We start from the raw sequence: 13133 nt of genomic DNA on the forward strand, positions 1-13133 counted from the left end.
TACACATACCATATATATATAGACATAGATATCTATCTCCATTCCAGTGGCAAGACATTAACAAACAGGCTAAAATGTGTTTTTAAAAAATAAATTGGGGGGCCGGCCTGGTGGTGTAGTGGTTAATTTCGCACGCTCTGCTTTGGTGGCCTGGGGTTTGCAGGGTTGGATCCTGGGCATGGACCTACGCACCGCTTATCAAGCCATACTGTGGTAGCGTCCCATAAAAGTGGAGGAAGATGGGCATGGATGTTAGCCCAGGGCCAATCTTCCTCAGCAAAAAAGAGGAGGACTGGCAACAGATGTTATCTCAGGACTAATCTTCCTCAAAAACAAATAAATTAGGATAGATTTTAGGTAGGCAAAGTTGTCTCTATAAATCCACAGTGAACTCCACGTAGCCCAGCAGCAGAGATCAGCAAACTCAGTACCTAGGTAACTTACAGGGTTGGCCTTACTGTAGAGATTTTACATGGACATAACATATTCTCTGAACAATCTTTATACATGTTCCATGACTAGGTAAATTTCTAGGGTGAGAAGGCTCAAGTGTTAAAGACAAGGTTAGGAAGTCACCTGATGGAAAAACTCAAACCTAAAGGGACAGAGGGCCTCATTCACACCTTGAAACATTCCGATTATTTCCAAAAACAACCCAAGCTGTTTTCTAAGAATTCTTTGTTAAATATTTTAATCTTTAATAACCTAACAGGAAGACTGTTAGAACATTATATTCTCCCAAATATTAGGGACTGGCTAGCTCTATGAAGCATTCACTCTTCACCTTTTCCCTCCATACAGCATACCTTCAACATTTAAATATGCTTAAGTCTCCATCATCATTAAAAACAAAACAAATAAAAAACTTCAAACATACAAACCACAATATTAGTTATTTCTTTCTTCTTGCCTTCACTGCCAAGCTTTTTAGAGTCACCCCCAGTCACCCTTTACATTTCCTCCTCCTATTCGCACTTTATTTCACTATAATCTGGCTCCTCCCTCTACCACTTCCTTCACTAAAACAGTTTTCACCAAAGTCATTAATATACTGTTATTGCAAAAAAATATATATTTTCAGTCCTTATTTTACTCGAGCTATCTGAGGTATAAGAATGAATCATTCCTTTCTGAAATGTTCTCCTCTCTGGGTATAAAAATGAGTGGACCATAAATACAGTCATGTGTCACTTAATGACAGAGATATGTTCTGAGAAATGTGTTGTTAGGTGATTTCATCATTGTGCAAATATCATAGAGTGTACTTAACAAACCTAGATGGTACAGCCTACTACACACCTAGACCATATGGTATAGCCTATTGCTCCTAGGCTACAAACCTGTACAGCATGTTACTGTACTGAATACTGTAGGCAACTGTAACACAATGCTAAGTATCTGTGTATCTAAACACAGAAAAGGTATAGTAGAGTATAAAAGAAAAAAAATGCTTTACTTGTATAACGCTTTTACCATAAATGGAGCTCGCAGCACTGGAAGTTGTTCTGGGTGAGTCAGTGAGTGAGTGGTGAGTGAATGTGAAGGCTTAGGACATCACTGTACACTACTGTAGATTTTATAAACACTGTACAGTTAAGCTACACTAAATTTATAAAAAAATTTTTTTCTTCAATAATAAATTAACCTCAGCTTATTGTAACTTTTAACTTCATAAAGTAAGACTTCACAGGGTTTAAATAAACTTTTTAAGTTTTTTTAACTTTTTAACTTTCTGACTCTTGTAATAACACTTAGCTTAAAACACAAACATTGTAGAGCTGTACAAAAATATTTTCTTTCTTTATATCCTTATTCTACACACTTTTCTCTATTTTTAAAATTTTTAATTTTTTTACTTTTTAAACTTTTTTCTTAAAATCTAAGACACAAACACACACATTAGCCTAGGCCTACACAAGGTCAGGATCATCAGTATCACTGTCATCCACCTCCACCTCTTGTCCCACTGGAAGGTCTTCAGGGGCAATAACACACATGGAGCTGCCATCTCCTAGGACAACAATGCCTTCTCTGGAATACCTCCTGAAGAACCCGCCTAAGGCTCTCCCTGAGGAGGTGTCGCTCTTCAGATATATGCCCATGGTGGTTTGTTTCTTTTTTTTCATCATAGGTTTGCTTGTAAGCAGATAATACACTATGAACGTTCTTCTCTATTAATGAAAATCTTTGGTGTTGGGGTCCATGTTTTTGAATTTTTAAGGAGTATGTTGAGGTTTGCAAAAGCTTCTGCTAAACCCTTCACCGTGAATGTTCTTGGGAGTTCTTCTTTTTCTTCTCCTGCAGCTTCCTTATCTCTTGCCTCTTCTTCAGCTATGCATTCCTGTTCCAGTTCCAACAACTCTTCATTAGCCAGTTCCACAGAAACCATCTCTAGGCACTCCTCAATGTCATCCTCATCCATATCTAGGTTAAGTTGTTTGCTTTCTCAACCACATCCTTGTTGATTTTTGCAACCTCTTTATTCTTGGCAAATCCTTTGAAGTCATGGACGAACCTCTTGAGTATCTTCTCCCAGATGCCATTCATGCACTCTGGTGCCATCACTCCAAGCTCAAGCAAGGTTCTTGATGCAGTCATAGTTGCTGCATGACAGAATTGCATCAGTGTCTTCCTCATTTGCAGCAATAGCCTGGGCAAGGGTCCTCCTCAGGTAGTGGGCCTTAAAAGTTGCTATAACTCCTTGATCTGTTGGTTGGATCAAAGAGGTAGTGTTTGGAGGGAGAAACACCACTTTGATATTGGGATGAAGATCATCAATAAACGGAGGATGTCCAGGAGCATTACCAACAATAAGTAAAATCTTGAAAGATATGTTACTGTCCAAATAATATTTATCCACTTCGGTAACGTGGCAATTCAGGAGGGCATCTTGGAAGAGGTGTTGGGTCATCCATGACTTCTTATTGCTCCTGTAGTACAGTAGCAGTGTGTGCTTACTGACATGCTTGAAGACTCTGGGGTTCTCACTGTGCCAGATCACAAAGGATTTCAATTTGCAGCCTGCAATATTGGTCCTGAGCAAGACTATTGTCCTGTCCTTAAAAGCCTTGGAACTTGACCTTGACTTGATCTCCTTATGGATGAAAAGTCCTTTCAGGCATCCATTTCCAGAATAGGAAGGTTTCATCCATATTGAATATTTGCTCTGGCAAGTAATTTTCCTCCACAATCAGTTTAATTAGAGTTTCCAAGAATTCTTCAGCTGCCTTCACAGCAGCACTCACAGACTCCTCACTCACTTGCACAGGATGTAACAAATAATGATTCTTGAATTGTCGAAATCACTCAGAGCTAGCAGTAAATTCAACACCATAGTTGGGTCCAGCCTTCTCTTTCAACATCACAAACAAAGTTTTTGCTTTGGTGGTGATCATCACAGTGATAAGATGGATATGATTCTGTGTCTGGTCTTCAAGAAGTTTCTCCATGTCTGATAAAGGCCCTTCTTGAGTTTTTGTTAGTCTTGTTGCCTTCAATGAAGCAGATCTTTTAACAGCTTCTGTCACTTTGTTCTTGTCCTTCAAGATGGTAGCTATTGTGGAATGGCACACGCTTGACTGGCGAGCAATAACCATCACTGATTTTCCACCTTCGTACTCCTCAATCACTTTTAATTCTGTTTCCAGGTCAATCACTTGAGGTGGCCTCTTACTGGCAACGTTACCAGTGGAGTTTGTACATTTATGTGCCATGATGAACAAAAGAACACAAGATCAAATCAAGCACAAGAGAAAATGATGCGAAAGAGACACGCTAAACACAAGATGTATAAGGCTGCCACTGGTGTAACACGGCGTCGTACGGTTTTAATGTAAACTTTTTTTTATAAGTAGAAAGAGTACACTCTAAAATAATGATACAATGTATAGTATAGTAAATATATAAACCAGTAACATAGTTTTTTATTATCATTTTAATATTATGTACTATACATAATTGTATGTGCTATACTTTTATATGATTGGCAGCGCAGGTTTGTTTACACTAGCACCACCACAAACGTGAGTGATGTGAAGCAATGCACTACGACATTACAACAGCTACAACATCACTAGGTGATAGGAATTTTTCAGCTCCATTATAATCTTATGGGACGACCATCATATATGTGGTCTATCATTGACCAAAACACCACATGTGGCACATGACTGTACTCATTTCCCATGTAGAAAACAGGCTTTCCCTATTGTCAATGTAATTATTAGTAGTGCATCCTTTCACTCTCAAAAGTGTACTGGTTTTGATGAAAAATTATACGGTCACTCTATTTATATAAGACATGCTCCTTTCCAGTTATTTCTAGCCTCCCCTGTATCTAGTGTTCCCCAAATATCTGACACTTATGAATCACTCAGGTTCTTTCAACAAAAGTTCATTAAATTTAATCAGAGGTCCTCAAATTCAAAAGACAGAGTCCAAATTTTCCGGACAATTGTCATCACAGTAAATTGCATCAAAGAGGTATGTGCCAATGTATTATAGCCCAATTCAACCTATTTCTCTCACTTCTGATTCCTTTAAAAAGTTTTAGAACTATACTGTATGAAAAGGTAGTTCACTTGTCACACAAGTACATGGTTTTATTAATTAGCTATTTATTTTTATTTCTAAGGTAATTATTATAATAAAAAAGTAAACAATATTGATATACAAATATCAGTTTGCCAAACTTACCTACAAAGGCTCCAAATTCTATATTATCTCCTTCTGCAGCTTTAGAGCAAACAGTTTCTTGATCTTTGGTTACAGTTTTCAAGTGGCTTTTGCAACTCGGCTGGGATGGTGTACTAACAAAAAATTTGGCTGGTGGGGATGATAAATGTGGTATGCTATTAGATGTACTACCTAATTTCTGACTTTTACTAAACATTTTTAAGGTTTCTACCCCATGTAGTCTCTGTCGCAGTTCTGGAGGAGAAACAGCACTTGGGAGTAAGGCACCACAAGAGGAACCGGCCTCTGGAAAACTGAATTCTTTTCTCTGGGGTACTACAGGTAAATCTTGACCAAATACTTTACATTGGGGATCTTTTTCATCTTTCATAAAAATATTACAAAGAAAAGGATTATTACTTTCAAGACCACCTTGAGGAAGAGATGAGCTAAGTGTATTTACAACACTGTGCTTTTTCCATACAGAAGGTCTTACAGGACCATCATCAATAAGGTTTTGAGCCAAATGTTTGGAAATGCTCAATTCTCGTGTGATTTCATTGTGAACTTTGCTAGCTTCTGAAGCTTTCTGGGCAGTGAGCGTTTTTAATGTATCTACTGTCAGGGCTGAAAGATCTTGCAAATGGCCAATTTGAGAATCTAATGACTGTAATGATCTTTTTATATAGTTGACACGATCTCCAACTTCTTTAATCTGAATGCACATCTGCTCCACTCTGTAGGAGAGAAAAAGGCTTTTTACAAATGTTAAAAATTAATGTTTTAGAAATTCTACTTGCAATCCTAATAAATGATAAAAAGAAAGAAATTTTACGTGAACTCAAACAAGGTAATACATAAAATAAGGTAAGGTTATTTACTTACACAAGACACACCTTATGTTTAAAAAAGATCCAATGCTATTCTAATAAAATGTTAAAGATTTCAAAAAATGTTTCTGTTCCATAGGCTATTCATTCCAATTTCCCCAGATCAAAGTAACACAAAAAACGTGTATACGGCTACATATACATAGAACCACCATTATCACTACTGTAACTACACCAACACCATATGCTTCCAGAATGTAGCAAAGCCAACAGAAAGAAACAAACGCTTTAAAATAATGAGGATAGTTTTATGTTTCTCCATGCAACAGTAGAGAACATTAACTCTTCTTTGCCCTTTTTAACAAAAGTCACAAAATAACAAGAGACTGACTTACATGAAGTATTAGAAGTAAACAACTGAACTCTCTCCCAATATATAATGTAAAACTATTATTAAACTTACTTGTTTGACATACATAAATTGAACAAGGATCATGTATAAGAGACATAACTAACAGAATCTGTTCTGACATATGATCAATTATAACTAAAGAGTTACTGAACCTTTCAAAAGTGACACGAATTCTCTCTTCACTCCCAGAATGGAATTTGTCATCTTTTTCATTAAAATACATCTCAACACACTGCTCTTCAAAATCATGAAGTTTCTTTTGATCTTCTTCTGTTAAAAAAAGTTCTAAGGAGGGAAAAGAAAAAAAATTAATAAAGACTCTCAAGATATCAAACTTTAGCTCAGGAGGCTTGTGAATTATTCTTGGTTCATAAGACTATATGTATCATCTGCAATTTTTTTCTCTTTTTACTGCTGTGTTTCTAAAGCACTAGATAAGTATTTCTATTTTTTCTTCACTCACAGTGATGCTAGCAGAATAGTTTCAGGTACTTCCTAATTTCTAAATTTTTATTGACTTATTTATTTTTCCCCCAAAGCCCCAGTAGATAGTTGTATGTCACAGCTGCACATCCTTCTAGTTGCTGCATGTGGGACGCGGCCTCAGCATGGCCGGAGAAGCAGTGCGTGGGTGCGCGCCCGGGATCGGAACCCGGCCCGCCAGCAGCGGAGTGCACGTACTTAACCGCTAAGCCACGGGGCTGGCCCCTAATTTCTAATTTCCTTTTCCTTTTCCTATAAATCACCCTTCCCCTATCTCTCTCATATCTCTCGATCACATATCCAGCTAGAGGAATTTAAGAACTGATTTGGTAGAACAGAAAGCCACTGCAAAATTTTAAGCACAGTTTAATGTGGTGATTAGTCTTGTGTAGTGTACAGAACGTACTAAAAGTGTTTTTGCTTACAGAGCAGCAAAAATGCTTTGTAGACTAGCAAGTGCTATAGTTGACCATTTTAACAAAAAGAAATTGAGATGTCATACTCAAAAAAAAGTTTAATACTAAATTCACTTTTACAGAATCAAATTGCACTTAAAATTCCTTTATGTTACGGCAAATTCAACAAAAGCCTTTATAGTAACACCCAGCAATTAAGCCTTCTGAATAAAATTAATACTTAGCCTTCAGTCTAATACTGATAAGTGATAAAATAAAAATATTTGCCTTAATATATTTTACTTACTTGGTCCATCTGAAGTCTTATCTTTTTTTCTTCTTTTACATATGCAGCAAAACAGAGAAACTATATGGCTGAGAATGATAAGCGGTGGAGGCAGAACTGGTTTCTCATGATAAGCCATAATAAAATGATAACGTTGGTATTTCCATACAATATTGGAAATTGCCTTCACTTGTAAATACACATTGCTTGAATAACAAGGAATAAAAATAAAACTTAGCTAATCACATTTTAAAGTTTTAAATACTAAAGATTTTATTCTAATTCTATTCTACACAAGGATTCAAAAGAGTACCCTAGCATAAACAAGACTAAAAGGCAAATGAGAAACTGGAAAAAATACATGCAACAAATATAAGGCACAAGTTTGATACTGTTGAGGGTCATATTACAAACTCTCATAAAAATGGGCAGAAAATATGATTTTAAGATTTTAAAATTACATATAAACAAAAACATAAAATAATATTCATTCTTAGTAGCAACAAAATAAGTGTAAATAAAAGCAAGATCCTTTTATGTACTATCAAATTAGCAACCATTAAAAAGAGGATAATATCTATTGTTGGCAGAGATTTGGGGACACAGGCCTGTTTTGACCTAAATGCAAAAAGTCTAAAAACATATATATTGAACAGTTTACTTTTAGGGAAACATTCTAAGGAAATACTTAAAGATTCATCAAAACTTTAACTACAATGCAGTTTTTGGAAACAGAATTATAAACAATCGAATTGAGCAATCTAACATATTGGCTTGAAAACTATGGTCTATATCACAGAGTATCAAGTAGCCATTGAAAATAACCTAGAGAGGGATATTTATTAATGTGGGATAATGTTCATGTTATGCTTAGTTAAAAATAGTATACAGGGGCCGGTCCGCTGGCATAGTGGTTAAATCCATAAGCTCTGCTTCAGCAGCCCAGGGTTCGCAGGTTCAGATCCTGGGCGCGGACCTACGCACTGCTTATCAAGCCATACTGTGGCAAGCGTCTCACATAAAATAGAGGCAGATGGGCACAGATGTTAGCTCAGGGCCAATCTTCCTCAGCAAAAAGAGGAGGATTGGCAATAGAGGTTAGCTCAGGGCTAATCTTCCTCACACACACACACACACAAAACAAACAAAAAAACAGTATACAAAATATAAGAACATTTTTCTTTTTCTGGTGAGGCAGATTGGTCCTGAGCTAACATCTGTTGCCCATCTTCCTCTTTTTGCTTGAGGAAGAGCGGCCCTGAGCTAACGTCTGTGCCAATCTTCCTCTATTTTGTATGTGGGTCACCGTCACAGCATGGCTTGATGAGTGGTGTAGGTCCGTGCCTGGGATCCAAACCTGCAAATCCCGGGCTGCTGAAGCAGAGTGTGCCGAACTTAACCACTACGCCACCAGCCAGTCTCAAGTACATATTTCTGAAAAGAAAAAATGGTTCATATATATGCATAAAAATGACACAAAGATGTGCACCAAAATATTAAAAGTGGGATTATTGATGAATTTTCTATTTGCCTTTCTATTTTGTATATTGAATGTGTATCCCTTGGCAATCCAGTAAAAACCCCAAATAAAGGTTAAATTTATAAAGAACTACATGTTGAAAGATAATAAGGTCTCAAATTTAGAACTATTTGATTTGAAAGAGCATGCCTTCTTATCTGTAATTTTCAAGGATAATTTTAGTAGTTTAAGCCACAACAAAATTTTCAGATTTTAAATTTTGTGTATTTCCTTCAAAATGAGTAAAATTGTATATTAAATAATCTCATTACAATAAGCAACTGAATAAAATTCTTACTTGAAAAATGCAATAAGAAGATTGACCATAATGATATACTGTACAAAGAGGTAGACTGCTTGAAGAAATGGAGTCAACCATGTCCCAGGACCACAGATTTCAGGGATAGTGGAATCATTTGCACACACTTTAGAAAGAAAAAAAATTAAAATATAGAAATTCACCAGTAACAGCTTCTAATTAGTACTTATGTTTGTTTGTTTGAAGGAAGTTTTGATTATGTACAAATCTGTTTCACAGATTCTGGCAAAAGCTTCTGGGCAGGCAGTCATAGGAACACCAACTTAAAAATACTCCAATACAGAAGAATTTTGTGAGGGATGTGGGTATCTGTTCTACCACTCTATTCCAGACAAGGACATGTATTTCTGTGTTACTTCTACCCTTCAAGGCAGAGTTTAGCCTGAGGAATATTAAGGAGAATAAAATTCCCAGATTTAGCCACACTATAACATTTTTGTAAGAAAAATAACTGAACCATGAAAAAGTATGGTAAACTTATAGTAAATTTACAAACATAAAGATTACAGAGTTTATCTTATTATGGCACAAAAGAGAGTTGAGGGAGCGGTTAAAGTACCTCTCAAATATACAATGATTAGATTTGAATTCCCTGCTTTTTCACTACTCCCACTTGGAATGTTTCTGAAGAGAGAACACAGCTGAATACAAACAAGGAAGGAGAGCTTTACTATCCTCCACAGAGTTATGAGGAATAAAGTAAAATCAATTTAAATAGGGCAAGGATTATACTTAAACAATCATGAATCAGTGATAAGTTTTATATAAAGGTTTATAATACATTTAGCACTTGGAGTTTAGTAATCATTTAAAAATATATATACCATTGAAATTCTCATAAATACATCAATGAAATTATTTATTTATTCCTTTCAAATAAATAATTTCATAGGCAAACTAATGCATTAAGGTCCTTTCACTCATAAAAAATTTTATGAATCTATTTCCATCTATTCAGATTAGTTTGATGAAGCAAAGACCCAAGAAAGAGAATGCAGGAGACTAAAAAACTGTATCTAATGGTTTATAACAAGCAAACTAGAGCCATATCAGAAAAAGAGCAGACGATGAGAACCTGGGAAATGACACTGAACAGGAAACCATTAAATGCAAAATTTGACCAGGCTGGTAAAACCTCACTGTTTTAACCAACATCTGAATACAACTTTTGACCACTATGTGGCCATCCTCTGATCCAACCACCTATACATAGGTGGGTAGGGAGCAATACAGGTATGGGTTAAGAGAGGAGTGAAGTAAGAGGGAGAGAAAGAGAAAGAGAATCAAGAGGAAACTAACAAAATAAGGATTCTATAACTCATATGTAGAGGTCAGTAGAACATTCTTAAAAGTTGGCAGCATCATCCATGATCACAAGTTATCTAGCCTCATTAACTAAAGCAATAAAAAAACACTTATCTTAGGCAGAGAATGTATTCACAGTTGAATTTTACAATTCAAGAGTTTACCCAATCCACCATGATTGGTCTAAACTAATCAATGTAATCCCATTACTCTTGCCCTATGTCAGAGATATGTAGGCTGAAGCCAATCTGAACTAATGAGACGAAAGAACAAGGTCAACGGGGGGCTTCTGGGAAAGGGACTTTTTCCTCTTCAGAGAACCCTAGAACAGTGTTTCTTTTCTCCTATTGCTAGTAACAGTGTTAGAATCATAAGAGAAACCTGTATCAATCAGACACTGTGATTACAGAGCGAAGGGATGAAAAAACAATAGGTATCCTTAGCTATGAATTAACCAACCCCCCAAGACCACTCTACCTCTGAACTTTCTGTTAGCTAATAAATGTCCTTATTGTGTAAGCCAGTTTAAGCCAGATTTCCATTATTTGTAGCTGAAAAAAATTCTAAAATATTTTATGTCAATTAATTTTTGCTGTTTCTTCTGGGATTAACTAATATATTGTGGGAGGGCTTAGGTTGCTAATAGTTTGAGTTGTGAAAATACGTAATATTACTATACAGCCACGTGTCGCTTAACGACAGGGATGTTCTGAGAAATGCGTTGGTAGTCAATTTCGTTGTGCAAACATCACAGAGTGTACTTACACAAACCTAGATGATATAGCCTACTACACACCTAGGTTATATGGTACTACTCTTATGGGACCACCATCGTATATGCAGTCCATTTGAAACATTATGTGGTGCATGACTGTAATGCAATTCTGACTTTAAAACATAAAATAACCAAAAGATGAATTCATAAACATAAATCCTTACCATCAATTTCATATGCATAAACTTCACCAAAAATCATCCAGTATGGATGAAAAACTATATCTTTAGCAAGAGTCCAAGATGGTGCTTCACGAGGATAAAGTATTGCCTTTCTGGGAACACCAAAACTAAGTAATACAAGAGCCATAATCACTACAATGTAGAACATATTGGCCACCTGTTAAAAAATGAACACTGTTAAAATACATGGGAATTTAAATACAATGACAATTTTTCATATTAAAAAATAGTTTCTAATGTTCTAATAGATAACTAGAATCTTTGAGTTTCTTTTTATTCCTAACATTAGCATTCAGTAAAATCTCATCACTACCTAAACCGTAACATCAAGGAGATTATGTAACACTTGACCTGTGAAGCTAGGCAAGTCATAGACATCTTCTATACAATGAAGCACCTCACTGGTTCAAACTGGAGTCTGCCTATCTCAAGTCCATGAATATATATATATATATATTTTTTTTTTTCCCCCCCAAAGCCCCAGTAGATAGTTGTATGTCATAGTTGCACATCCTTCTAGTTGCTGTATGTGGGACGTGGCCTCAGCATGGCCGGAGAAGTGGTGCGTCGGTGTGCGCCCAGGATCCGAACCCGGGCCACCAGTAGCGGAGCTCACGCACTTAACCGCTAAGCCACGGGGCCAGCCCCCCATGAAGATTTTAAAGAGGTATAGACACATGAACAGATTCCGGGAATCAATTTCCATAAGTGTTCTTTCCTAATACTGCTCTGTTCTTATATTGGAGGTGCACATTCTCTTTTCTACCTCTCTGTGATAACTGTCTTTTGCCCACTTCATACAAAAAGGCATTCTTCTCACCCATCCTGAACCCTACGCCATGATGCACTGTCTTTGGCTATGAAACTCTTCTAGAGGCTAAACAAAACAAAAAACTGAATTATTAGTATGGGTGTTGAGAAATATGTGATACCAATATCTGGTTAACAAATTCTTTTGCAAGTCAGGTAGTTTGCAATTCTTTCATTTCAACAAAACTGAAAAAGAACCTAATTGAGCTATCACCCAATAAATCACTGAAAAATAATTTTTATTGTTAAAATAATGACATGGATTTGGCATCAACACTCCGGAATTCAAAGGATTAACTAAAATGCTATAATAAAACTTTAATTTCTGTCTACTTAGTTAGATGTACAAGTGCTCAGCATTTACATCTAAAAAAAGTGAATACTGTCTCACTCTACAATATATAATATTCATCCACAAAAAATAACCTACTGGGGAAAGCCCCATACAGATTAAGAGACAACATTTACAATAAATCTGTACTTTAATCTACTATGAACCAACAATAACGGCAATAATAAATCAACCTGAAAGAAATTATGACATTTTCATATATTTTTTTAAATGAATATATAGCAAGAGTAGACATGGAAGGCAGGAATGTGAAAGGTAAAGAGAACAATAAGTCTAGTCTGGATGGAGTAATTATAAAATTTTTTTTATATATAATCATTTAGACTTGACCCTTCATCTTTAAAATTCTGTTAGTTCTGCCAATAAATTTCCTTTTTTAATTAAGTTAGAGTTGAGTCTCTGTGACTTGGAATCAAAGAGTCCTAACATCCCCAAGATTCAGTTTTTTTATTTGTAAAAAGTCAAATAGGGCCAGCTCCATGGCTTAGTGGTTAAGTGCGCGCGCTCTGCTACTGGCGGCCTGGGTTCGGATCCTGGGCACGCACCGACGCACCGCTTCTCCGGCCATGCTGAGGCCACGTCCCACATACAGCAACTAGAAGGATGCGCAACTATAACATACAACTATCTACTCAGGCTTTGGGGGGGGGGTGGGGGAAAGGAGGAGGATTGGCAATAGATGTTAGCTCAGAGCCAGTCTTCTCAGCAAAAAGAGGAGGACTGGTATGGATGTTAGCTCAGGACTGATCTTCCTCACAAAAAAAAAAAAAAAAAAAGTCAAATAATGATTG

General features: G+C 36.3%; 1 protein-coding gene across 1 annotated transcript in view; it reads right to left on the reverse strand.

Moving 5' to 3' along the window:
• Nucleotides 1-13133, reverse strand: part of TRPM7 (transient receptor potential cation channel subfamily M member 7) — a 94362-nt gene that overhangs the window by 32434 nt on the left and 48795 nt on the right. Inside the window, exons 19-23 of the mRNA XM_014780713.2 lie at nt 11163-11337; nt 8898-9024; nt 7102-7286; nt 6069-6201; nt 4696-5411 (exon numbers count right to left, since the gene is read on the reverse strand). Coding sequence (XP_014636199.2) covers nt 4696-5411; nt 6069-6201; nt 7102-7286; nt 8898-9024; nt 11163-11337 — 1336 coding nt within the window. The remainder of the gene's footprint in view (nt 1-4695; nt 5412-6068; nt 6202-7101; nt 7287-8897; nt 9025-11162; nt 11338-13133) is intronic.

Source organism: Ceratotherium simum, chromosome 3, assembly GCF_057802395.1.
Source record: "Ceratotherium simum simum isolate JZ-2026a chromosome 3, ASM5780239v1, whole genome shotgun sequence".
Taxonomy (NCBI): Eukaryota; Metazoa; Chordata; class Mammalia; order Perissodactyla; family Rhinocerotidae; genus Ceratotherium; species Ceratotherium simum.